The 25,877-nt window shown below is 46.0% G+C and overlaps 2 protein-coding genes across 2 annotated transcripts in view; both read right to left on the reverse strand.

Moving 5' to 3' along the window:
• LOC146960451 (uncharacterized) overlaps positions 1-25,877 on the reverse strand; it is a 46,574-nt gene that overhangs the window by 7,196 nt on the left and 13,501 nt on the right. The window lies entirely within an intron of this gene.
• LOC146960452 (uncharacterized) lies at positions 128-3,653 on the reverse strand. The gene is made up of 9 exons (XM_085772370.1): positions 3,575-3,653; positions 3,316-3,410; positions 2,893-3,099; positions 2,569-2,679; positions 1,880-2,021; positions 1,609-1,709; positions 1,186-1,392; positions 873-983; positions 128-325 (listed from the first exon to the last, which is right to left on the reverse strand). Exons 1-9 carry the CDS (start codon positions 3,651-3,653, stop codon positions 128-130), a joined length of 1,251 nt encoding a protein of 416 aa, XP_085628496.1.

Raw genomic sequence — 25,877 nt, forward strand, 5'->3', positions numbered from 1 at the left:
GTACCGACCACATCTGTAGCTGTGCAAAACCAGGAGTTAAACAGTGAGAAGTCTGACAGCAGTAGTGTGGCTGAATCTGGATCCAAGGAGGCCATTTGATTTAATTTGGATAATTTACAGCTGAAATTCAATGTGAATCAGTAGCAAGTAGTGAATTGCTGCAGAACTCTTGTTTCCACTTACTAGTATTAAAGGGGCCAGTTCCCATGACGATGGAGAGGGTGGTGGCATTGCTGCTGCCCAGTTTGGTGGCGTTCACCATGGGGACTACAAACTCGCACCGGATCACGTTCCCTACCACCGAGCCACGGATTTCTCTCACAATCTGGGAAGGTGAGGTGACATTATAGTTAGATACTGAGCTAAAATTAGATGCAGTTCAAGTTTAATTGGCCCATTGTGAGAAATTATATTGGTGAGGAAACATGAGGAGAAATCAAACCAATACAGATAGCTGTAGAAGATGATTGTGATACATAATCTGCCATCATTTTTGTTCTTAAAGTTGAATTTGTGATTCTTGATATTGCTAAAGTGATTCAAACTACTCTCCAAATTGGTGCGTTCAAGTGCTGCTGGGGAAATTTGAAGTACGGACCATAAACACTTTGAAAAAAAGTGGATTTTGCAGGTCAGATTTCTGACATTTGGCGTGGAAAACAATGTGAATCATTAGATTGTCACAGTCTTCATGTTCAATAATCCATCCTGACTAAAAATCTTTGACAGATGTTGGAGTGACGTGTCAGAATACACTATGATCCACACACCAAGTAAGATCATATCTGAATGACATGTCTAAAATGTGCCTACTATTACACATGGTGCATAAATGAGACAGTATGTCTGTGCTACATCCGTTAGGACCTCACCCTCTCTGTTGCAGATTGCGTCGCATTTGTGTTGTTTCTCTGCTGTGTGCGGAAGATAATTGAGGTGTTGTCTGATGTGTTTCGAGCACAGACGAAAAGCATGGTGATGCCCTGAGGAGAAAAAAGAAGATAAGAACAATTAGACTTTTGTCTCTATTGCAGAAACAACAGGCGAAATACAAAGTCAACAAGTTTTTCCTACAAGATCCTGTGATCTGGTTCAGTATTGTTTGTATAATACCAGCACTTTAAACATCTCCATCTGTCTGATTGGGTTTTTATGAGGCCTTGGGGTGAGTGTTTTTGTTTTTACCTCAGATGCGTTGACGGTCAGTCCCAGAGCGACGTAGCCTGTTGACTCTCCTCTGAGCTGGATGGTCAGGTCGGTGCCGTTGGGAGGCATCAGGCTGCTGGCATTCACTGATCCAAACAGACAGGTGCCATTTCCTGCAGGATCGCAGTCGTCTGGTGTCTCCACACACAGTTTACTGACTGCACACCCGTCCCGAGTGATGTTCACCTGGTGGTAAACACAAAACACAGTTACTCCCACTGAGCTAATGTGCTGTTTTTGTCTCTTTTTGTACCAAGAAAATAACACGTTTCTGATTCTGGTTTGGTTTGAATCAAAGGCTAAAACCTGTTACCAGGTCCAAAGTTATTATAACATTGTGGAGCTCTACAGTTACTGAAAACATAAAGGTGAACCAACCGTTGCATTGGAAAATGTCAGTACTGGTGTTGTTGGTGCTGGTGCTGGTGCTGGCTCTGTGCTGGCGGGGTTGGCAACATCCAGAAGGCCGCTGTTAAAGCTCTGGTTGAAGGTACCGACCACATCTGTAGCTGTGCAAAACCAGGAGTTAAACAGTGAGAAGTCTGACAGCAGTAGTGTGGCTGAATCTGGATCCAAGGAGGCCATTTGATTTAATTTGGATCATTTACAGCTGAAATTCAATGTGAATCAGTAGCAAGTAGTGAATTGCTGCAGATCTCTTGTTTCCACTTACTAGCATTAAAGGGGCCAGTTCCCATGACGATGGAGAGGGTGGTGGCATTGCTGCTGCCCAGTTTGGTGGCGTTCACCATGGGGACTACAAACTCGCACCGGATCACGTTCCCTACCACCGAGCCACGGATTTCTCTCACAATCTGGGAAGGTGAGGTGACATTATAGTTAGATACTGAGCTAAAATTAGATGCAGTTCAAGTTTAATTGGCCCATTGTGAGAAATTATATTGGTGAGGAAACATGAGGAGAAGTCAAACCAATACAGATAGCTGTAGAAGATGATTGTGATACATAATCTGCCATCATTTTTGTTCTTAAAGTTGAATTTGTGATTCTTGATATTGCTAAAGTTATTCAAACTACTCTCCAAATTGGTGCGTTCAAGTGCTGCTGGGGAAATTTGATGTACGGACCATGAACACGTTGAAAAAAAGTGGATTTTGCAGGTCAGATTTCTGACATTTGGCGTGGAAAACAATGTGAATCATTAGATTGTCACAGTCTTCATGTTCAATAATCCATACTGACTAAAAATCTTTGACAGATGTTGGAGTGACGTGTCAGAATACACTATGATCCACACACCAAGTAAGATCATATCTGAATGACATGTCTAAAATGTGCCTACTATTACACATGGTGCATAAATGAGACAGTATGTCTGTGCTACATCCGTTAGGACCTCACCCTTTCTGTTGCATTAAGCGCCGCATTTGTGTTGTTTCTCTGCTGTGTGCGGAAGATAATTGAGGTGTTGTCTGATGTGTTTCGAGCACAGACGAAAAGCATGGTGATGCCCTGAGGAGAAAAAAGAAGAGAAGAACAATTAGACTTTTGTCTCTATTGCAGAAACAACAGGCGAAATACAAAGTCAACAAGTTTTTCCTACAAGATCCTGTGATCTGGTTCAGTATTGTTTGTATAATACCAGCACTTTAAACATCTCCATCTGTCTGATTGGGTTTTTATGAGGCCTTGGGGTGAGTGTTTTTTTTGTTTGTTTGTTTTTACCTCAGATGCGTTGACGGTCAGTCCCAGAGCGACGTAGCCTGTTGACTCTCCTCTGAGCTGGATGGTCAGGTCGGTGCCGTTGGGAGGCATCAGGCTGCTGGCATTCACTGATCCAAACAGACAGGTGCCATTTCCTGCAGGATCGCAGTCGTCTGGTGTCTCCACACACAGTTTAGTGACTGCACACCCGTCCCGAGTGATGTTCACCTGGTGGTAAACACAACACACAGTTACTCCCACTGAGCTAATGTGCTGTTTTTGTCTCTTTTTGTACCAAGAAAATAACACGTTTCTGATTCTGGTTTGGTTTGAATCAAAGGCTAAAACCTGTTACCAGGACCAAAGTTATTATAACATTGTGGAGCTCTACAGTTACTGAAAACATAAAGGTGAACCAACCGTTGCATTGGAAAATGTCAGTACTGGTGTTGTTGGTGCTGGCTCTGTGCTGGCGGGGTTGGCAACATCCAGAAGGCCGCTGTTAAAGCTCTGGTTGAAGGTACCGACCACATCTGTAGCTGTGCAAAACCAGGAGTTAAACAGTGAGAAGTCTGACAGCAGTAGTGTGGCTGAATCTGGATCCAAGGAGGCCATTTGATTTAATTTGGATAATTTACAGCTGAAATTCAATGTGAATCAGTAGCAAGTAGTGAATTGCTGCAGATCTCTTGTTTCCACTTACTAGCATTAAAGGGGCCAGTTCCCATGACGATGGAGAGGGTGGTGGCATTGCTGCTGCCCAGTTTGGTGGCGTTCACCATGGGGACTACAAACTCGCACCGGATCACGTTCCCTACCACCGAGCCACGGATTTCTCTCACAATCTGGGAAGGTGAGGTGACATTATAGTTAGATACTGAGCTAAAATTAGATGTAGTTCAAGTTTAATTGGCCCATTGTGAGAAATTATATTGGTGAGGAAACATGAGGAGAAGTCAAACCAATACAGATAGCTGTAGAAGATGATTGTGATACATAATCTGCCATCATTTTTGTTCTTAAAGTTGAATTTGTGATTCTTGATATTGCTTAAGTGATTCAAACTACTCTCCAAATTGGTGCGTTCAAGTGCTGCTGGGGAAATTTGATGTACGGACCATGAACACGTTGAAAAAAAGTGGATTTTGCAGGTCAGATTTCTGACATTTGGCGTGGAAAACAATGTGAATCATTAGATTGTCACAGTCTTCATGTTCAATAATCCATCCTGACTAAAAATCTTTGACAGATGTTGGAGTGACGTGTCAGAATACACTATGATCCACACACCAAGTAAGATCATATCTGAATGACATGTCTAAAATGTGCCTACTATTACACATGGTGAATAAATGAGACAGTATGTCTGTGCTACATCCGTAAGGACCTCACCCTTTCTGTTTCAGATTGCGTCGCATTTGTGTTGTTTCTCTGCTGTGTGCGGAAGATAATTGAGATGTTGTCTGATGTGTTTCGAGCACAGACGAAAAGCATGGTGATGCCCTGAGGAGAAAAAAGAAGAGAAGAACAATTAGACTTTTGTCTCTATTGCGGAAACAACAGGCGAAATACAAAGTCAACAAGTTTTTCCTACAAGATCCTGTGATATGGTTCAGTATTGTTTGTATAATACCAGCACTTTAAACATCTCCATCTGTCTGATTGGGTTTTTATGAGGCCTTGGGGTGAGTGTTTTTTTTGTTTGTTTGTTTTTTACCTCAGATGCGTTGACGGTCAGTCCCAGAGCGACGTAGCCTGTTGACTCTCCTCTGAGCTGGATGGTCAGGTCGGTGCCGTTGGGAGGCATCAGGCTGCTGGCATTCACTGATCCAAACAGACAGGTGCCATTTCCTGCAGGATCGCAGTCGGCTGGTGTCTCCACACACAGTTTAGTGACTGCACACCCGTCCCGAGTGATGTTCACCTGGTGGTAAACACAACACACAGTTACTCCCACTGAGCTAATGTGCTGTTTTTGTCTCTTTTTGTACCAAGAAAATAACACGTTTCTGATTCTGGTTTGGTTTGAATCAAAGGCTAAAACCTGTTACCAGGACCAAAGTTATTATAACATTGCAGAGCTCTACTGAAAAAATAAAGGGGAACCAACCGTTTCATTGGAAAATGTCAGTGCTGGTGTTGTTGGTGCTGGCTCTGTGCTGGCGGGGTTGGCAACATCCAGAAGGCCGCTGTTAAAGCTCTGGTTGAAGGTACCGACCACATCTGTAGCTGTGCAAAACCAGGAGTTAAACAGTGAGAAGTCTGACAGCAGTAGTGTGGCTGAATCTGGATCCAAGGAGGCCATTTGATTTAATTTGGATAATTTACAGCTGAAATTCAATGTGAATCAGTAGCAAGTAGTGAATTGCTGCAGATCTCTTGTTTCCACTTACTAGCATTAAAGGGGCCAGTTCCCATGACGATGGATAGGGTGGTTGCATTGCTGCTGCCCATTTTGGTGGCGTTCACCATGGGGACTACAAACTCGCACCGGATCACGTTCCCTCTCACCAAGCCACGGATTTCTCTCACAATCTGGGAAGGTGAGGTGACATTATAGTTAGATACTGAGCTAAAATTAGATGCAGTTCAAGTTTAATTGGCCCATTGTGAGAAATTATATTGGTGAGGAAACATGAGGAGAAGTCAAACCAATACAGATAGCTGTAGAAGATGATTGTGATACATAATCTGCCATCATTTTTGTTCTTAAAGTTGAATTTGTGATTCTTGATATTGCTAAAGTGATTCAAACTACTCTCCAAATTGGTGCGTTCAAGTGCTGCTGGGGAAATTTGATGTACGCACCATGAACACTTTGAAAAAAAGTGGATTTTGCAGGTCAGATTTCTGACATTTGGCATGGAAAACAATGTGAATCATTAGATTGTCACAGTCTTCATGTTCAATATAATCCATCCTGACTAAAAATCTTTGACAGATGTTGGAGTGACGTGTCAGAATACACTATGATCCACACACCAAGTAAGATCATATCTGAATGACATGTCTAAAATGTGCCTACTATTACACATGGGGCCGGATTTACTAAAGGTTTGCGTGTATTAAACGTGTGCAAATGTGATTGCATGCGCAAACACACGTGGAACCTGATCTACTAACCGGACGCACCGAGGATTGCGTCTCTCAAATGGGCAAAATAGCACGTGCAATCCATTTAGCGTGTTTGCCTTGATGAATATGTAAATAGCCAGAACGTGCAAAAATACTGGGAGGAGTAGATGTAAATCGATTTATTTAGCGAGGGCAATGTGATTTACCAAACCAGGAAGAGATTGCGGTGGCTGTTTTTGCGTCTTTATTTACCACGTCTGAAAACCATGTACTAACTGATACAACTTTGTGAAAACGTATGCGTTTATTGGTTTGATACCTGTCAGAGCTCCATGATCTTACATCTCTGCATTTCCTCACGTCTGGGTAATTCTCTAACAGTTTTTCAGCCGTGTTAAAAGTCTTTTACGCGCCGTTACGCACGGCACACGTCTGTCCTGCAGTGCGCTCCTCTCTTTTCCTCTCCTCTCCTCCCTCTCCAGTACCTGGCTGCTCAGCTCCGTCTCTCAGTCCCGGTCCCGGACTGAGAGACGTCACCGCTGCCTTCACCCGTCTTTGATCCCTCTGGTCAGTGGTCAGAGCGTTTAGATCCGTGTGTCCCACCTGAGCTTTCTATTAATCCACTGGATCATGGGCGGCATACACACACATGTTATAGGTGTGTGATTGTCGCTGCAGCTGCTGCCTGTTCGTCACTCTATGACGAGTTGGGCCCTGTAGCGATTTGTGTTTATTTATCTAAACAGAGCGCGAGAGAGATGAACACACATGCTGTCATTGTATGCATCGGATCAAATGTCATTCTGTCCCTTCGTCCGTTCAGCTCTCTGTCCACTCTCTCCATGGTGGAAACGATTACCACTCGCAAAACCCTCATTTACATATTGCGGTTTGCACTCGTTTTCATTTAGCGGGTTACTCTTAGTAGATCAGCTGTTTTGCGTGCACTAACCAAACACGCAATATTTTAGCGGGTGCAAACAATATAGCGCCCGCTATCTGGGATCTTAGTAAATCCGGCCCATGGTGCATAAATGAGACAGTATGTCTGTGCTACATCCATTAGGACCTCACCCTCTCTGTTCCATTAAGCGCCGCATTTGTGTTGTTTCTCTGCTGTGTGCGGAAGATAATTGAGAAGTTGTCTGATGTGTTTCGAGCACAGACGAAAAGCATGGTGATGCCCTGAGGAGAAAAAAGAAGAGAAGAACAATTAGACTTTTGTCTCTATTGCGGAAACAACAGGCGAAATACAAAGTCAACAAGTTTTTCCTACAAGATCCTGTGATCTGGTTCAGTATTGTTTGTATAATACCAGCACTTTAAACATCTCCATCTGTCTGATTGGGTTTTTATGAGGCCTTGGGGTGAGTGTTTTTTTTGTTTGTTTGTTTTTACCTCAGATGCGTTGACGGTCAGTCCCAGAGCGACGTAGCCTGTTGACTCTCCTCTGAGCTGGATGGTCAGGTCGGTGCCGTTGGGAGGCATCAGGCTGCTGGCATTCACTGATCCAAACAGACAGGTGCCATTTCCTGCAGGATCGCAGTCGTCTGGTGTCTCCACACACAGTTTACTGACTGCACACCCGTCCCGAGTGATGTTCACCTGGTGGTAAACACAACACACAGTTACTCCCACTGAGCTAATGTGCTGTTTTTGTCTCTTATTGTACCAAGAAAATAACACGTTTCTGATTCTGGTTTGGTTTGAATCAAAGGCTAAAACCTGTTACCAGGACCAAAGTTATTATAACATTGCGGAGCTCTACAGTTACTGAAAAAATAAAGGTGAACCAACCGTTGCATTGGAAAATGTCAGTGCTGGTGTTGTTGGTGCTGGCTCTGTGCTGGCGGGGTTGGCAACATCCAGAAGGCCGCTGTTAAAGCTCTGGTTGAAGGTACCGACCACATCTGTAGCTGTGCAAAACCAGGAGTTAAACAGTGAGAAGTCTGACAGCAGTAGTGTGGCTGAATCTGGATCCAAGGAGGCCATTTGATTTAATTTGGATAATTTACAGCTGAAATTCAATGTGAATCAGTAGCAAGTAGTGAATTGCTGCAGATCTCTTGTTTCCACTTACTAGCATTAAAGGGGCCAGTTCCCATGACGATGGAGAGGGTGGTGGCATTGCTGCTGCCCAGTTTGGTGGCGTTCACCATGGGGACTACAAACTCGCACCGGATCACGTTCCCTACCACCGAGCCACGGATTTCTCTCACAATCTGGGAAGGTGAGGTGACATTATAGTTAGATACTGAGCTAAAATTAGATGTAGTTCAAGTTTAATTGGCCCATTGTGAGAAATTATATTGGTGAGGAAACATGAGGAGAAGTCAAACCACTACAGATAGCTGTAGAAGATGATTGTGATACATAATCTGCCATCATTTTTGTTCTTAAAGTTGAATTTGTGATTCTTGATATTGCTAAAGTGATTCAAACTACTCTCCAAATTGGTGCGTTCAAGTGCTGCTGGGGAAATTTGATGTACGGACCATGAACACGTTGAAAAAAAGTGGATTTTGCAGGTCAGATTTCTGACATTTGGCGTGGAAAACAATGTGAATCATTAGATTGTCACAGTCTTCATGTTCAATAATCCATCCTGACTAAAAATCTTTGACAGATGTTGGAGTGACGTGTCAGAATACACTATGATCCACACACCAAGTAAGATCATATCTGAATGACATGTCTAAAATGTGCCTACTATTACACATGGTGAATAAATGAGACAGTATGTCTGTGCTACATCCGTTAGGACCTCACCCTTTCTGTTGCAGATTGCGTCGCATTTGTGTTGTTTCTCTGCTGTGTGCGGAAGATAATTGAGATGTTGTCTGATGTGTTTCGAGCACAGACGAAAAGCATGGTGATGCCCTGAGGAGAAAAAAGAAGAGAAGAACAATTAGACTTTTGTCTCTATTGCGGAAACAACAGGCGAAATACAAAGTCAACAAGTTTTTCCTACAAGATCCTGTGATCTGGTTCAGTATTGTTTGTATAATACCAGCACTTTAAACATCTCCATCTGTCTGATTGGGTTTTTATGAGGCCTTGGGGTGAGTGTTTTTTTTTGTTTGTTTGTTTTTTACCTCAGATGCGTTGACGGTCAGTCCCAGAGCGACGTAGCCTGTTGACTCTCCTCTGAGCTGGATGGTCAGGTCGGTGCCGTTGGGAGGCATCAGGCTGCTGGCATTCACTGATCCAAACAGACAGGTGCCATTTCCTGCAGGATCGCAGTCGTCTGGTGTCTCCACACACAGTTTAGTGACTGCACACCCGTCCCGAGTGATGTTCACCTGGTGGTAAACACAACACACAGTTACTCCCACTGAGCTAATGTGCTGTTTTTGTCTCTTTTTGTACCAAGAAAATAACACGTTTCTGATTCTGGTTTGGTTTGAATCAAAGGCTAAAACCTGTTACCAGGACCAAAGTTATTATAACATTGCGGAGCTCTACAGTTACTGAAAAAATAAAGGGGAACCAACCGTTTCATTGGAAAATGTCAGTGCTGGTGTTGTTGGTGCTGGCTCTGTGCTGGCGGGGTTGGCAACATCCAGAAGGCCGCTGTTAAAGCTCTGGTTGAAGGTACCGACCACATCTGTAGCTGTGCAAAACCAGGAGTTAAACAGTGAGAAGTCTGACAGCAGTAGTGTGGCTGAATCTGGATCCAAGGAGGCCATTTGATTTAATTTGGATCATTTACAGCTGAAATTCAATGTGAATCAGTAGCAAGTAGTGAATTGCTGCAGATCTCTTGTTTCCACTTACTAGCATTAAAGGGGCCAGTTCCCATGACGATGGAGAGGGTGGTGGCATTGCTGCTGCCCAGTTTGGTGGCGTTCACCATGGGGACTACAAACTCGCACCGGATCACGTTCCCTACCACCGAGCCACGGATTTCTCTCACAATCTGGGAAGGTGAGGTGACATTATAGTTAGATACTGAGCTAAAATTAGATGTAGTTCAAGTTTAATTGGCCCATTGTGAGAAATTATATTGGTGAGGAAACATGAGGAGAAGTCAAACCACTACAGATAGCTGTAGAAGATGATTGTGATACATAATCTGCCATCATTTTTGTTCTTAAAGTTGAATTTGTGATTCTTGATATTGCTAAAGTGATTCAAACTACTCTCCAAATTGGTGCGTTCAAGTGCTGCTGGGGAAATTTGATGTACGGACCATGAACACGTTGAAAAAAAGTGGATTTTGCAGGTCAGATTTCTGACATTTGGCGTGGAAAACAATGTGAATCATTAGATTGTCACAGTCTTCATGTTCAATAATCCATCCTGACTAAAAATCTTTGACAGATGTTGGAGTGACGTGTCAGAATACACTATGATCCACACACCAAGTAAGATCATATCTGAATGACATGTCTAAAATGTGCCTACTATTACACATGGTGAATAAATGAGACAGTATGTCTGTGCTACATCCGTTAGGACCTCACCCTTTCTGTTGCAGATTGCGTCGCATTTGTGTTGTTTCTCTGCTGTGTGCGGAAGATAATTGAGATGTTGTCTGATGTGTTTCGAGCACAGACGAAAAGCATGGTGATGCCCTGAGGAGAAAAAAGAAGAGAAGAACAATTAGACTTTTGTCTCTATTGCGGAAACAACAGGCGAAATACAAAGTCAACAAGTTTTTCCTACAAGATCCTGTGATCTGGTTCAGTATTGTTTGTATAATACCAGCACTTTAAACATCTCCATCTGTCTGATTGGGTTTTTATGAGGCCTTGGGGTGAGTGTTTTTTTTGTTTGTTTGTTTTTTACCTCAGATGCGTTGACGGTCAGTCCCAGAGCGACGTAGCCTGTTGACTCTCCTCTGAGCTGGATGGTCAGGTCGGTGCCGTTGGGAGGCATCAGGCTGCTGGCATTCACTGATCCAAACAGACAGGTGCCATTTCCTGCAGGATCGCAGTCGGCTGGTGTCTCCACACACAGTTTACTGACTGCACACCCGTCCCGAGTGATGTTCACCTGGTGGTAAACACAACACACAGTTACTCCCACTGAGCTAATGTGCTGTTTTTGTCTCTTTTTGTACCAAGAAAATAACACGTTTCTGATTCTGGTTTGGTTTGAATCAAAGGCTAAAACCTGTTACCAGGACCAAAGTTATTATAACATTGCGGAGCTCTACAGTTACTGAAAAAATAAAGGGGAACCAACCGTTTCATTGGAAAATGTCAGTGCTGGTGTTGTTGGTGCTGGCTCTGTGCTGGCGGGGTTGGCAACATCCAGAAGGCCGCTGTTAAAGCTCTGGTTGAAGGTACCGACCACATCTGTAGCTGTGCAAAACCAGGAGTTAAACAGTGAGAAGTCTGACAGCAGTAGTGTGGCTGAATCTGGATCCAAGGAGGCCATTTGATTTAATTTGGATCATTTACAGCTGAAATTCAATGTGAATCAGTAGCAAGTAGTGAATTGCTGCAGATCTCTTGTTTCCACTTACTAGCATTAAAGGGGCCAGTTCCCATGACGATGGAGAGGGTGGTGGCATTGCTGCTGCCCAGTTTGGTGGCGTTCACCATGGGGACTACAAACTCGCACCGGATCACGTTCCCTACCACCGAGCCACGGATTTCTCTCACAATCTGGGAAGGTGAGGTGACATTATAGTTAGATACTGAGCTAAAATTAGATGTAGTTCAAGTTTAATTGGCCCATTGTGAGAAATTATATTGGTGAGGAAACATGAGGAGAAGTCAAACCACTACAGATAGCTGTAGAAGATGATTGTGATACATAATCTGCCATCATTTTTGTTCTTAAAGTTGAATTTGTGATTCTTGATATTGCTAAAGTGATTCAAACTACTCTCCAAATTGGTGCGTTCAAGTGCTGCTGGGGAAATTTGATGTACGGACCATGAACACGTTGAAAAAAAGTGGATTTTGCAGGTCAGATTTCTGACATTTGGCGTGGAAAACAATGTGAATCATTAGATTGTCACAGTCTTCATGTTCAATAATCCATCCTGACTAAAAATCTTTGACAGATGTTGGAGTGACGTGTCAGAATACACTATGATCCACACACCAAGTAAGATCATATCTGAATGACATGTCTAAAATGTGCCTACTATTACACATGGTGAATAAATGAGACAGTATGTCTGTGCTGCATCCGTTAGGACCTCACCCTTTCTGTTGCAGATTGCGTCGCATTTGTGTTGTTTTTCTGCTGTGTGCGGAAGATAATTGAGATGTTGTCTGATGTGTTTCGAGCACAGACGAAAAGCATGGTGATGCCCTGAGGAGAAAAAAGAAGAGAAGAACAATTAGACTTTTGTCTCTATTGCGGAAACAACAGGCGAAATACAAAGTCAACAAGTTTTTCCTACAAGATCCTGTGATCTGGTTCAGTATTGTTTGTATAATACCAGCACTTTAAACATCTCCATCTGTCTGATTGGGTTTTTATGAGGCCTTGGGGTGAGTGTTTTTTTTGTTTGTTTGTTTTTACCTCAGATGCGTTGACGGTCAGTCCCAGAGCGACGTAGCCTGTTGACTCTCCTCTGAGCTGGATGGTCAGGTCGGTGCCGTTGGGAGGCATCAGGCTGCTGGCATTCACTGATCCAAACAGACAGGTGCCATTTCCTGCAGGATCGCAGTCGGCTGGTGTCTCCACACACAGTTTACTGACTGCACACCCGTCCCGAGTGATGTTCACCTGGTGGTAAACACAACACACAGTTACTCCCACTGAGCTAATGTGCTGTTTTTGTCTCTTTTTGTACCAAGAAAATAACACGTTTCTGATTCTGGTTTGGTTTGAATCAAAGGCTAAAACCTGTTACCAGGACCAAAGTTATTATAACATTGCGGAGCTCTACAGTTACTGAAAAAATAAAGGGGAACCAACCGTTTCATTGGAAAATGTCAGTGCTGGTGTTGTTGGTGCTGGCTCTGTGCTGGCGGGGTTGGCAACATCCAGAAGGCCGCTGTTAAAGCTCTGGTTGAAGGTACCGACCACATCTGTAGCTGTGCAAAACCAGGAGTTAAACAGTGAGAAGTCTGACAGCAGTAGTGTGGCTGAATCTGGATCCAAGGAGGCCATTTGATTTAATTTGGATAATTTACAGCTGAAATTCAATGTGAATCAGTAGCAAGTAGTGAATTGCTGCAGATCTCTTGTTTCCACTTACTAGCATTAAAGGGGCCAGTTCCCATGACGATGGAGAGGGTGGTGGCATTGCTGCTGCCCAGTTTGGTGGCGTTCACCATGGGGACTACAAACTCGCACCGGATCACGTTCCCTACCACCGAGCCACGGATTTCTCTCACAATCTGGGAAGGTGAGGTGACATTATAGTTAGATACTGAGCTAAAATTAGATGTAGTTCAAGTTTAATTGGCCCATTGTGAGAAATTATATTGGTGAGGAAACATGAGGAGAAGTCAAACCACTACAGATAGCTGTAGAAGATGATTGTGATACATAATCTGCCATCATTTTTGTTCTTAAAGTTGAATTTGTGATTCTTGATATTGCTAAAGTGATTCAAACTACTCTCCAAATTGGTGCGTTCAAGTGCTGCTGGGGAAATTTGATGTACGGACCATGAACACGTTGAAAAAAAGTGGATTTTGCAGGTCAGATTTCTGACATTTGGCGTGGAAAACAATGTGAATCATTAGATTGTCACAGTCTTCATGTTCAATAATCCATCCTGACTAAAAATCTTTGACAGATGTTGGAGTGACGTGTCAGAATACACTATGATCCACACACCAAGTAAGATCATATCTGAATGACATGTCTAAAATGTGCCTACTATTACACATGGTGAATAAATGAGACAGTATGTCTGTGCTACATCCGTTAGGACCTCACCCTTTCTGTTGCAGATTGCGTCGCATTTGTGTTGTTTCTCTGCTGTGTGCGGAAGATAATTGAGATGTTGTCTGATGTGTTTCGAGCACAGACGAAAAGCATGGTGATGCCCTGAGGAGAAAAAAGAAGAGAAGAACAATTAGACTTTTGTCTCTATTGCGGAAACAACAGGCGAAATACAAAGTCAACAAGTTTTTCCTACAAGATCCTGTGATCTGGTTCAGTATTGTTTGTATAATACCAGCACTTTAAACATCTCCATCTGTCTGATTGGGTTTTTATGAGGCCTTGGGGTGAGTGTTTTTTTTGTTTGTTTGTTTTTTACCTCAGATGCGTTGACGGTCAGTCCCAGAGCGACGTAGCCTGTTGACTCTCCTCTGAGCTGGATGGTCAGGTCGGTGCCGTTGGGAGGCATCAGGCTGCTGGCATTCACTGATCCAAACAGACAGGTGCCATTTCCTGCAGGATCGCAGTCGGCTGGTGTCTCCACACACAGTTTACTGACTGCACACCCGTCCCGAGTGATGTTCACCTGGTGGTAAACACAACACACAGTTACTCCCACTGAGCTAATGTGCTGTTTTTGTCTCTTTTTGTACCAAGAAAATAACACGTTTCTGATTCTGGTTTGGTTTGAATCAAAGGCTAAAACCTGTTACCAGGACCAAAGTTATTATAACATTGCGGAGCTCTACAGTTACTGAAAAAATAAAGGGGAACCAACCGTTTCATTGGAAAATGTCAGTGCTGGTGTTGTTGGTGCTGGCTCTGTGCTGGCGGGGTTGGCAACATCCAGAAGGCCGCTGTTAAAGCTCTGGTTGAAGGTACCGACCACATCTGTAGCTGTGCAAAACCAGGAGTTAAACAGTGAGAAGTCTGACAGCAGTAGTGTGGCTGAATCTGGATCCAAGGAGGCCATTTGATTTAATTTGGATCATTTACAGCTGAAATTCAATGTGAATCAGTAGCAAGTAGTGAATTGCTGCAGATCTCTTGTTTCCACTTACTAGCATTAAAGGGGCCAGTTCCCATGACGATGGAGAGGGTGGTGGCATTGCTGCTGCCCAGTTTGGTGGCGTTCACCATGGGGACTACAAACTCGCACCGGATCACGTTCCCTCTCACCAAGCCACGGATTTCTCTCACAATCTGGGAAGGTGAGGTGACATTATAGTTAGATACTGAGCTAAAATTAGATGCAGTTCAAGTTTAATTGGCCCATTGTGAGAAATTATATTGGTGAGGAAACATGAGGAGAAGTCAAACCACTACAGATAGCTGTAGAAGATGATTGTGATACATAATCTGCCATCATTTTTGTTCTTAAAGTTGAATTTGTGATTCTTGATATTGCTAAAGTGATTCAAACTACTCTCCAAATTGGTGCGTTCAAGTGCTGCTGGGGAAATTTGATGTACGCACCATGAACACTTTGAAAAAAAGTGGATTTTGCAGGTCAGATTTCTGACATTTGGCATGGAAAACAATGTGAATCATTAGATTGTCACAGTCTTCATGTTCAATATAATCCATCCTGACTAAAAATCTTTGACAGATGTTGGAGTGACGTGTCAGAATACACTATGATCCACACACCAAGTAAGATCATATCTGAATGACATGTCTAAAATGTGCCTACTATTACACATGGGGCCGGATTTACTAAAGGTTTGCGTGTATTAAACGTGTGCAAATGTGATTGCATGCGCAAACACACGTGGAACCTGATCTACTAACCGGACGCACCGAGGATTGCGTCTCTCAAATGGGCAAAATAGCACGTGCAATCCATTTAGCGTGTTTGCCTTGATGAATATGTAAATAGCCAGAACGTGCAAAAATACTGGGAGGAGTAGATGTAAATCGATTTATTTAGCGAGGGCAATGTGATTTACCAAACCAGGAAGAGATTGCGGTGGCTGTTTTTGCGTCTTTATTTACCACGTCTGAAAACCATGTACTAACTGATACAACTTTGTGAAAACGTATGCGTTTATTGGTTTGATACCTGTCAGAGCTCCATGATCTTACATCTCTGCATTTCCTCACGTCTGGGTAATTCTCTAACAGTTTTTCAGCCGTGTTAAAAGTCTTTTACGCGCCGTTACGCACGGCACACGTCTGTCCTGCAGTGCGCTCCTCTCTTTTCCTCTCCTCTCCTCCCTCTCCAGTACCTGGCTGCTCAGCTCCGTCTCTCAGTCCCGGTCCCGGACTGAGAGACGTCACCGCTGCCTTCACCCGTCTTTGATCCCTCTGGTCAGTGGTCAGAGCGTTTAGATCCGTGTGTCCCACCTGAGCTTTCTATTAATCCACTGGATCATGGGCGGCATACACACACATGTTATAGGTGTGTGATTGTCGCTGCAGCTGCTGCCTGTTCGTCACTCTATGACGAGTTGGGCCCTGTAGCGATTTGTGTTTATTTATCTAAACAGAGCGCGAGAGAGATGAACACACATGCTGTCATTGTATGCATCGGATCAAATGTCATTCTGTCCCTTCGTCCGTTCAGCTCTCTGTCCACTCTCTCCATGGTGGAAACGATTACCACTCGCAAAACCCTCATTTACATATTGCGGTTTGCACTCGTTTTCATTTAGCGGGTTACTCTTAGTAGATCAGCTGTTTTGCGTGCACTAACCAAACACGCAATATTTTAGCGGGTGCAAACAATATAGCGCCCGCTATCTGGGATCTTAGTAAATCCGGCCCATGGTGCATAAATGAGACAGTATGTCTGTGCTACATCCATTAGGACCTCACCCTCTCTGTTCCATTAAGCGCCGCATTTGTGTTGTTTCTCTGCTGTGTGCGGAAGATAATTGAGGTGTTGTCTGATGTGTTTCGAGCACAGACGAAAAGCATGGTGATGCCCTGAGGAGAAAAAAGAAGAGAAGAACAATTAGACTTTTGTCTCTATTGCGGAAACAACAGGCGAAATACAAAGTCAACAAGTTTTTCCTACAAGATCCTGTGATCTGGTTCAGTATTGTTTGTATAATACCAGCACTTTAAACATCTCCATCTGTCTGATTGGGTTTTTATGAGGCCTTGGGGTGAGTGTTTTTTTTGGTTTGTTTGTTTTTACCTCAGATGCGTTGACGGTCAGTCCCAGAGCGACGTAGCCTGTTGACTCTCCTCTGAGCTGGATGGTCAGGTCGGTGCCGTTGGGAGGCATCAGGCTGCTGGCATTCACTGATCCAAACAGACAGGTGCCATTTCCTGCAGGATCGCAGTCGTCTGGTGTCTCCACACACAGTTTAGTGACTGCACACCCGTCCCGAGTGATGTTCACCTGGTGGTAAACACAACACACAGTTACTCCCACTGAGCTAATGTGCTGTTTTTGTCTCTTATTGTACCAAGAAAATAACACGTTTCTGATTCTGGTTTGGTTTGAATCAAAGGCTAAAACCTGTTACCAGGACCAAAGTTATTATAACATTGCGGAGCTCTACAGTTACTGAAAAAATAAAGGGGAACCAACCGTTTCATTGGAAAATGTCAGTGCTGGTGTTGTTGGTGCTGGCTCTGTGCTGGCGGGGTTGGCAACATCCAGAAGGCCGCTGTTAAAGCTCTGGTTGAAGGTACCGACCACATCTGTAGCTGTGCAAAACCAGGAGTTAAACAGTGAGAAGTCTGACAGCAGTAGTGTGGCTGAATCTGGATCCAAGGAGGCCATTTGATTTAATTTGGATAATTTACAGCTGAAATTCAATGTGAATCAGTAGCAAGTAGTGAATTGCTGCAGATCTCTTGTTTCCACTTACTAGCATTAAAGGGGCCAGTTCCCATGACGATGGAGAGGGTGGTGGCATTGCTGCTGCCCAGTTTGGTGGCGTTCACCATGGGGACTACAAACTCGCACCGGATCACGTTCCCTACCACCGAGCCACGGATTTCTCTCACAATCTGGGAAGGTGAGGTGACATTATAGTTAGATACTGAGCTAAAATTAGATGTAGTTCAAGTTTAATTGGCCCATTGTGAGAAATTATATTGGTGAGGAAACATGAGGAGAAGTCAAACCACTACAGATAGCTGTAGAAGATGATTGTGATACATAATCTGCCATCATTTTTGTTCTTAAAGTTGAATTTGTGATTCTTGATATTGCTAAAGTGATTCAAACTACTCTCCAAATTGGTGCGTTCAAGTGCTGCTGGGGAAATTTGATGTACGGACCATGAACACGTTGAAAAAAAGTGGATTTTGCAGGTCAGATTTCTGACATTTGGCGTGGAAAACAATGTGAATCATTAGATTGTCACAGTCTTCATGTTCAATAATCCATCCTGACTAAAAATCTTTGACAGATGTTGGAGTGACGTGTCAGAATACACTATGATCCACACACCAAGTAAGATCATATCTGAATGACATGTCTAAAATGTGCCTACTATTACACATGGTGAATAAATGAGACAGTATGTCTGTGCTACATCCGTTAGGACCTCACCCTTTCTGTTGCAGATTGCGTCGCATTTGTGTTGTTTCTCTGCTGTGTGCGGAAGATAATTGAGATGTTGTCTGATGTGTTTCGAGCACAGACGAAAAGCATGGTGATGCCCTGAGGAGAAAAAAGAAGAGAAGAACAATTAGACTTTTGTCTCTATTGCGGAAACAACAGGCGAAATACAAAGTCAACAAGTTTTTCCTACAAGATCCTGTGATCTGGTTCAGTATTGTTTGTATAATACCAGCACTTTAAACATCTCCATCTGTCTGATTGGGTTTTTATGAGGCCTTGGGGTGAGTGTTTTTTTTGTTTGTTTGTTTTTTACCTCAGATGCGTTGACGGTCAGTCCCAGAGCGACGTAGCCTGTTGACTCTCCTCTGAGCTGGATGGTCAGGTCGGTGCCGTTGGGAGGCATCAGGCTGCTGGCATTCACTGATCCAAACAGACAGGTGCCATTTCCTGCAGGATCGCAGTCGGCTGGTGTCTCCACACACAGTTTACTGACTGCACACCCGTCCCGAGTGATGTTCACCTGGTGGTAAACACAACACACAGTTACTCCCACTGAGCTAATGTGCTGTTTTTGTCTCTTTTTGTACCAAGAAAATAACACGTTTCTGATTCTGGTTTGGTTTGAATCAAAGGCTAAAACCTGTTACCAGGACCAAAGTTATTATAACATTGCGGAGCTCTACAGTTACTGAAAAAATAAAGGGGAACCAACCGTTTCATTGGAAAATGTCAGTGCTGGTGTTGTTGGTGCTGGCTCTGTGCTGGCGGGGTTGGCAACATCCAGAAGGCCGCTGTTAAAGCTCTGGTTGAAGGTACCGACCACATCTGTAGCTGTGCAAAACCAGGAGTTAAACAGTGAGAAGTCTGACAGCAGTAGTGTGGCTGAATCTGGATCCAAGGAGGCCATTTGATTTAATTTGGATCATTTACAGCTGAAATTCAATGTGAATCAGTAGCAAGTAGTGAATTGCTGCAGATCTCTTGTTTCCACTTACTAGCATTAAAGGGGCCAGTTCCCATGACGATGGAGAGGGTGGTGGCATTGCTGCTGCCCAGTTTGGTGGCGTTCACCATGGGGACTACAAACTCGCACCGGATCACGTTCCCTCTCACCAAGCCACGGATTTCTCTCACAATCTGGGAAGGTGAGGTGACATTATAGTTAGATACTGAGCTAAAATTAGATGCAGTTCAAGTTTAATTGGCCCATTGTGAGAAATTATATTGGTGAGGAAACATGAGGAGAAGTCAAACCACTACAGATAGCTGTAGAAGATGATTGTGATACATAATCTGCCATCATTTTTGTTCTTAAAGTTGAATTTGTGATTCTTGATATTGCTAAAGTGATTCAAACTACTCTCCAAATTGGTGCGTTCAAGTGCTGCTGGGGAAATTTGATGTACGCACCATGAACACTTTGAAAAAAAGTGGATTTTGCAGGTCAGATTTCTGACATTTGGCATGGAAAACAATGTGAATCATTAGATTGTCACAGTCTTCATGTTCAATATAATCCATCCTGACTAAAAATCTTTGACAGATGTTGGAGTGACGTGTCAGAATACACTATGATCCACACACCAAGTAAGATCATATCTGAATGACATGTCTAAAATGTGCCTACTATTACACATGGGGCCGGATTTACTAAAGGTTTGCGTGTATTAAACGTGTGCAAATGTGATTGCATGCGCAAACACACGTGGAACCTGATCTACTAACCGGACGCACCGAGGATTGCGTCTCTCAAATGGGCAAAATAGCACGTGCAATCCATTTAGCGTGTTTGCCTTGATGAATATGTAAATAGCCAGAACGTGCAAAAATACTGGGAGGAGTAGATGTAAATCGATTTATTTAGCGAGGGCAATGTGATTTACCAAACCAGGAAGAGATTGCGGTGGCTGTTTTTGCGTCTTTATTTACCACGTCTGAAAACCATGTACTAACTGATACAACTTTGTGAAAACGTATGCGTTTATTGGTTTGATACCTGTCAGAGCTCCATGATCTTACATCTCTGCATTTCCTCACGTCTGGGTAATTCTCTAACAGTTTTTCAGCCGTGTTAAAAGTCTTTTACGCGCCGTTACGCACGGCACACGTCTGTCCTGCAGTGCGCTCCTCTCTTTTCCTCTCCTCTCCTCCCTCTCCAGTACCTGGCTGCTCAGCTCCGTCTCTCAGTCCCGGTCCCGGACTGAGAGACGTCACCGCTGCCTTCACCCGTCTTTGATCCCTCTGGTCAGTGGTCAGAGCGTTTAGATCCGTGTGTCCCACCTGAGCTTTCTATTAATCCACTGGATCATGGGCGGCATACACACACATGTTATAGGTGTGTGATTGTCGCTGCAGCTGCTGCCTGTTCGTCACTCTATGACGAGTTGGGCCCTGTAGCGATTTGTGTTTATTTATCTAAACAGAGCGCGAGAGAGATGAACACACATGCTGTCATTGTATGCATCGGATCAAATGTCATTCTGTCCCTTCGTCCGTTCAGCTCTCTGTCCACTCTCTCCATGGTGGAAACGATTACCACTCGCAAAACCCTCATTTACATATTGCGGTTTGCACTCGTTTTCATTTAGCGGGTTACTCTTAGTAGATCAGCTGTTTTGCGTGCACTAACCAAACACGCAATATTTTAGCGGGTGCAAACAATATAGCGCCCGCTATCTGGGATCTTAGTAAATCCGGCCCATGGTGCATAAATGAGACAGTATGTCTGTGCTACATCCATTAGGACCTCACCCTCTCTGTTCCATTAAGCGCCGCATTTGTGTTGTTTCTCTGCTGTGTGCGGAAGATAATTGAGGTGTTGTCTGATGTGTTTCGAGCACAGACGAAAAGCATGGTGATGCCCTGAGGAGAAAAAAGAAGAGAAGAACAATTAGACTTTTGTCTCTATTGCGGAAACAACAGGCGAAATACAAAGTCAACAAGTTTTTCCTACAAGATCCTGTGATCTGGTTCAGTATTGTTTGTATAATACCAGCACTTTAAACATCTCCATCTGTCTGATTGGGTTTTTATGAGGCCTTGGGGTGAGTGTTTTTTTTGGTTTGTTTGTTTTTACCTCAGATGCGTTGACGGTCAGTCCCAGAGCGACGTAGCCTGTTGACTCTCCTCTGAGCTGGATGGTCAGGTCGGTGCCGTTGGGAGGCATCAGGCTGCTGGCATTCACTGATCCAAACAGACAGGTGCCATTTCCTGCAGGATCGCAGTCGTCTGGTGTCTCCACACACAGTTTAGTGACTGCACACCCGTCCCGAGTGATGTTCACCTGGTGGTAAACACAACACACAGTTACTCCCACTGAGCTAATGTGCTGTTTTTGTCTCTTATTGTACCAAGAAAATAACACGTTTCTGATTCTGGTTTGGTTTGAATCAAAGGCTAAAACCTGTTACCAGGACCAAAGTTATTATAACATTGCGGAGCTCTACAGTTACTGAAAAAATAAAGGGGAACCAACCGTTTCATTGGAAAATGTCAGTGCTGGTGTTGTTGGTGCTGGCTCTGTGCTGGCGGGGTTGGCAACATCCAGAAGGCCGCTGTTAAAGCTCTGGTTGAAGGTACCGACCACATCTGTAGCTGTGCAAAACCAGGAGTTAAACAGTGAGAAGTCTGACAGCAGTAGTGTGGCTGAATCTGGATCCAAGGAGGCCATTTGATTTAATTTGGATAATTTACAGCTGAAATTCAATGTGAATCAGTAGCAAGTAGTGAATTGCTGCAGATCTCTTGTTTCCACTTACTAGCATTAAAGGGGCCAGTTCCCATGACGATGGAGAGGGTGGTGGCATTGCTGCTGCCCAGTTTGGTGGCGTTCACCATGGGGACTACAAACTCGCACCGGATCACGTTCCCTACCACCGAGCCACGGATTTCTCTCACAATCTGGGAAGGTGAGGTGACATTATAGTTAGATACTGAGCTAAAATTAGATGTAGTTCAAGTTTAATTGGCCCATTGTGAGAAATTATATTGGTGAGGAAACATGAGGAGAAGTCAAACCACTACAGATAGCTGTAGAAGATGATTGTGATACATAATCTGCCATCATTTTTGTTCTTAAAGTTGAATTTGTGATTCTTGATATTGCTAAAGTGATTCAAACTACTCTCCAAATTGGTGCGTTCAAGTGCTGCTGGGGAAATTTGATGTACGGACCATGAACACGTTGAAAAAAAGTGGATTTTGCAGGTCAGATTTCTGACATTTGGCGTGGAAAACAATGTGAATCATTAGATTGTCACAGTCTTCCATCCATCCATCCATCCATTGTCCGCCGCTTATCCGAGTCCGGGTCGCGGGGGCAGCAGTCGGAGCAGGGATCCCCAGACTTCCCTCTCCCCGGACACTTCCTCCAGCTCTTCCGGGGGGACCCCAAGGCGTTCCCAGGCCAGCCGAGTGACGTAGTCACTCCAGCGTGTCCTGGGTCTTCCTCGGGGCCTCCTCCCGGTGGGACATGCCCGGAACACCTCACGAGGGAGGCGTCCAGGGGGCATCCTATACAGGTGCCCGAGCCACCTCAGCTGGCTCCTCTCGATGTGGAGGAGCAGCGGCTCTACTCCGAGCTCCTCCCGGGTGACAGAGCTCCTCACCCTATCTCTAAGGGAGCGCCCCGCCACCCTGCGGAGGAAACTCATTTCGGCCGCTTGTATTCGGGATCCAGTTCTTTCGGTCATGACCCAGAGTTCATGACCATAGGTGAGGGTGGGAACGTAGATCGACCGGTAAATCGAGAGCTTTGCCTTTCGGCTCAGCTCCCTCTTCACCACGACGGACCGATACAATGACCGCATTACTGCGGCCGCCGCACCGATCCGCCTGTCGATCTCGCGCTCCGTTCTCCCATCACTCGTGAACAAGACCCCAAGATACTTAAACTCCTCCACCTGAGGCAGGAACTCTCCCCCGACCTGGAGGGTGCAAGCCACCTTTTTCCGGTCGAGAACCATGGCCTCGGACTTAGAGGTGCTGATTCTCATCCCAGCTGCTTCACACTCGGCTGCAAACCGCCCCAGTGCATGCTGAAGGTCCTGGCTCGAGGGAGCCAACAAGACCACATCATCTGCAAAAAGCAGAGATGAAATCAAGTGGCTCCCGAACCGTACCCCTCCGGCACTTGGCTGCGCCTAGAAATTCTGTCCATAAAAATAATGAACAGAACCGGTGACAAAGGGCAGCCCTGCCGGAGTCCAACACGCACCGGGAACAGGTCTGACTTACTGCCGGCAATGCGAACCAAGCTCCTGCTCCGGTCATACAGGGACCGTACAGCCCTCAGCAGAGGGCCTCCGACCCCATACTCTCGGAGCACCTCCCACAGGATGCCACGTGGGACACGGTCGAAAGCCTTCTCCAAGTCCACAAAACACATGTGGACTGGTTGGGCAAACTCCCATGCACCCTCGAGCACCCTGCGGAGGGTGTAGAGCTGGTCCAGCGTTCCACGGCCAGGGCGAAAACCGCATTGTTCCTCCTGAATCCGAGGTTCGACTATCGGCCGAATTCTCCTCTCCAGCACCCTGGAATAGACTTTCCCCGGGAGGCTGAGGAGTGTGATCCCCCGGTAGTTGGAACACACCCTCCGGTCCCCCTTTTTGAAGAGAGGGACCACCACCCCGGTCTGCCAGTCCAGAGGCACTGTCCCCGACTGCCACCCGATGCTGCAGAGGCGTGTCAGCCACGACAGCCCCGCAACATCCAGAGACTTGAGGTACTCAGGGCGGATCTCATCCACCCCCGGTGCCTTGCCACTGAGGAGCTTCCGGACTACCTCAGTGACTTCAGCTTGGGTGATGAATGAATCAACCTCTGAATCCTCAGCCTCTGCTTCCTCGACGGAAGGCGTGTCAGTGGGATTGAGGAGATCCTCGAAGTATTCCTTCCACCGCCCGACGATATCCCCCGTCGAGGTCAACAGCTCCCCTCCTCCACTGTAAACAGTGTTGGCGGAGCACTGCTTCCCCCTCCTGAGGCGCCGGATGGTTTGCCAGAATTTCCTCGAGGCCGACCGGTAGTCCTCCTCCATGGCCTCCCCGAACTTTTCCCAGACCCGAGTTTTTGCTTCCGTGACCGCCCGGGCCGCCGTCCGCTTGGCCTGCCGGTACCCGTCAGCTGCCTCGGGGGTCCCCCGAGCTAGCCAGGCTCGGTAGGACTCCTTCTTCAGCTTGACGGCATCCCTTACTTCCGGTGTCCACCACCGAGTTCGGGGATTGCCGCCGCGACAGGCGCCGGAGACCTTACGGCCGCAGCTCCGGACGGCCGCGTCAACAATGGAAGTGGAGAACATGGTCCATTCGGACTCAATGTCTCCAGCCTCCCTCGGAATCCGGTCAAAGCTCTCCCGGAGGTGGGAGTTGAAGACCTCCCTGACAGGGGATTCTGCTAGACGTTCCCAGCAGACCCTCACGATACGCTTGGGTCTGCCAAGTCTGACCAGCTTCCTCCCCTGCCAGCGGATCCAACTCACCACCAGGTGGTGATCAGTTGACAGCTCAGCCCCTCTCTTCACCCGAGTGTCCAAGACATACGGCCGGAGGTCAGATGACACGACTACAAAGTCGATCATTGACCTCCGGCCTAGGGTGTCCTGGTGCCACGTGCACTGATGGACACCCTTATGCTCGAACATGGTGTTTGTTATGGACAGACCGTGGCTAGCACAGAAGTCCAATAACAAAACACCGCTCGGGTTCAGATCGGGGAGGCCGTTCCTCCCAATCACACCTCTCCAGGTAACACTGTCGCTGCCCACGTGAGCGTTGAAGTCTCCCAACAGAACGATGGAGTCCCCAGTTGGGGCACTTTCCAGCACCCCTCCCAGGGCCTCCAGGAAGGCCGGGTACTCTGCACTGCCGTTCGGCCCGTAGGCCGAAACGACAGTGAGAGACCTATCCCCGACCCGAAGGCGCAGGGAAGCGACCCTCTCGTTAAGTGGGGAGAACTCCAACACATGGCGGCTGAGCTGGGGAGCTATGAGCAAGCCCACACCAGCTCGCCGCCTCTCACCATGGGCAACTCCAGAGTGAAAGAGAGTCCAACCTCTCTCAAGGAGTTGGGTTCCAGAGCCCAGGCTGTGCGTGGAGGTGAGCCCGACTATCTCTAGTCGGTACCTCTCAGCCTCCCGCACGAGCTCAGGCTCTTTCCCCCCCAGCGAGGTGACATTCCATGTCCCTAAAGCCAGAGTTGTCGTCCGGGGATTGGGTCGCCGGGGCCCCCGCCCACGGCTGCCACCCAAAACACACGGCACCTGCCCCCTATGAACCCTCCCGCGGGTGGTGGGCCTACGGGAGGGCGGGCCCACGTCGCTCGTTCGGGCTGCGCCCGGCCGGGTCCCGTGGGCCAAGACCCGGCCACCAGACGCTCGCCTGCGAGCCCCGACCCCAGGCCTGGCTCCAGGGTGGGGCCCCGGTAACGCCAGTCCGGGCGACGTACACTTCCTTGCTGTTTTCTTCTTCATAAGGGGCTTTGAACCGCTCTTTGTCTGACCCGTCACCTAGGACCTGTTTGCCTTGGGAGACCCTACCAGGGGCATTAAGCCCCGGACAACATAGCTCCTGGGATCATTCGGGTACTCAAACCCCTCCACCAC

This window comes from Trachurus japonicus, unplaced genomic scaffold, assembly GCF_045865225.1.
Source record: "Trachurus japonicus isolate A0001 unplaced genomic scaffold, Traja_1.0 AP030342.1".
Lineage (NCBI taxonomy): Eukaryota > Metazoa > Chordata > Actinopteri > Carangiformes > Carangidae > Trachurus > Trachurus japonicus.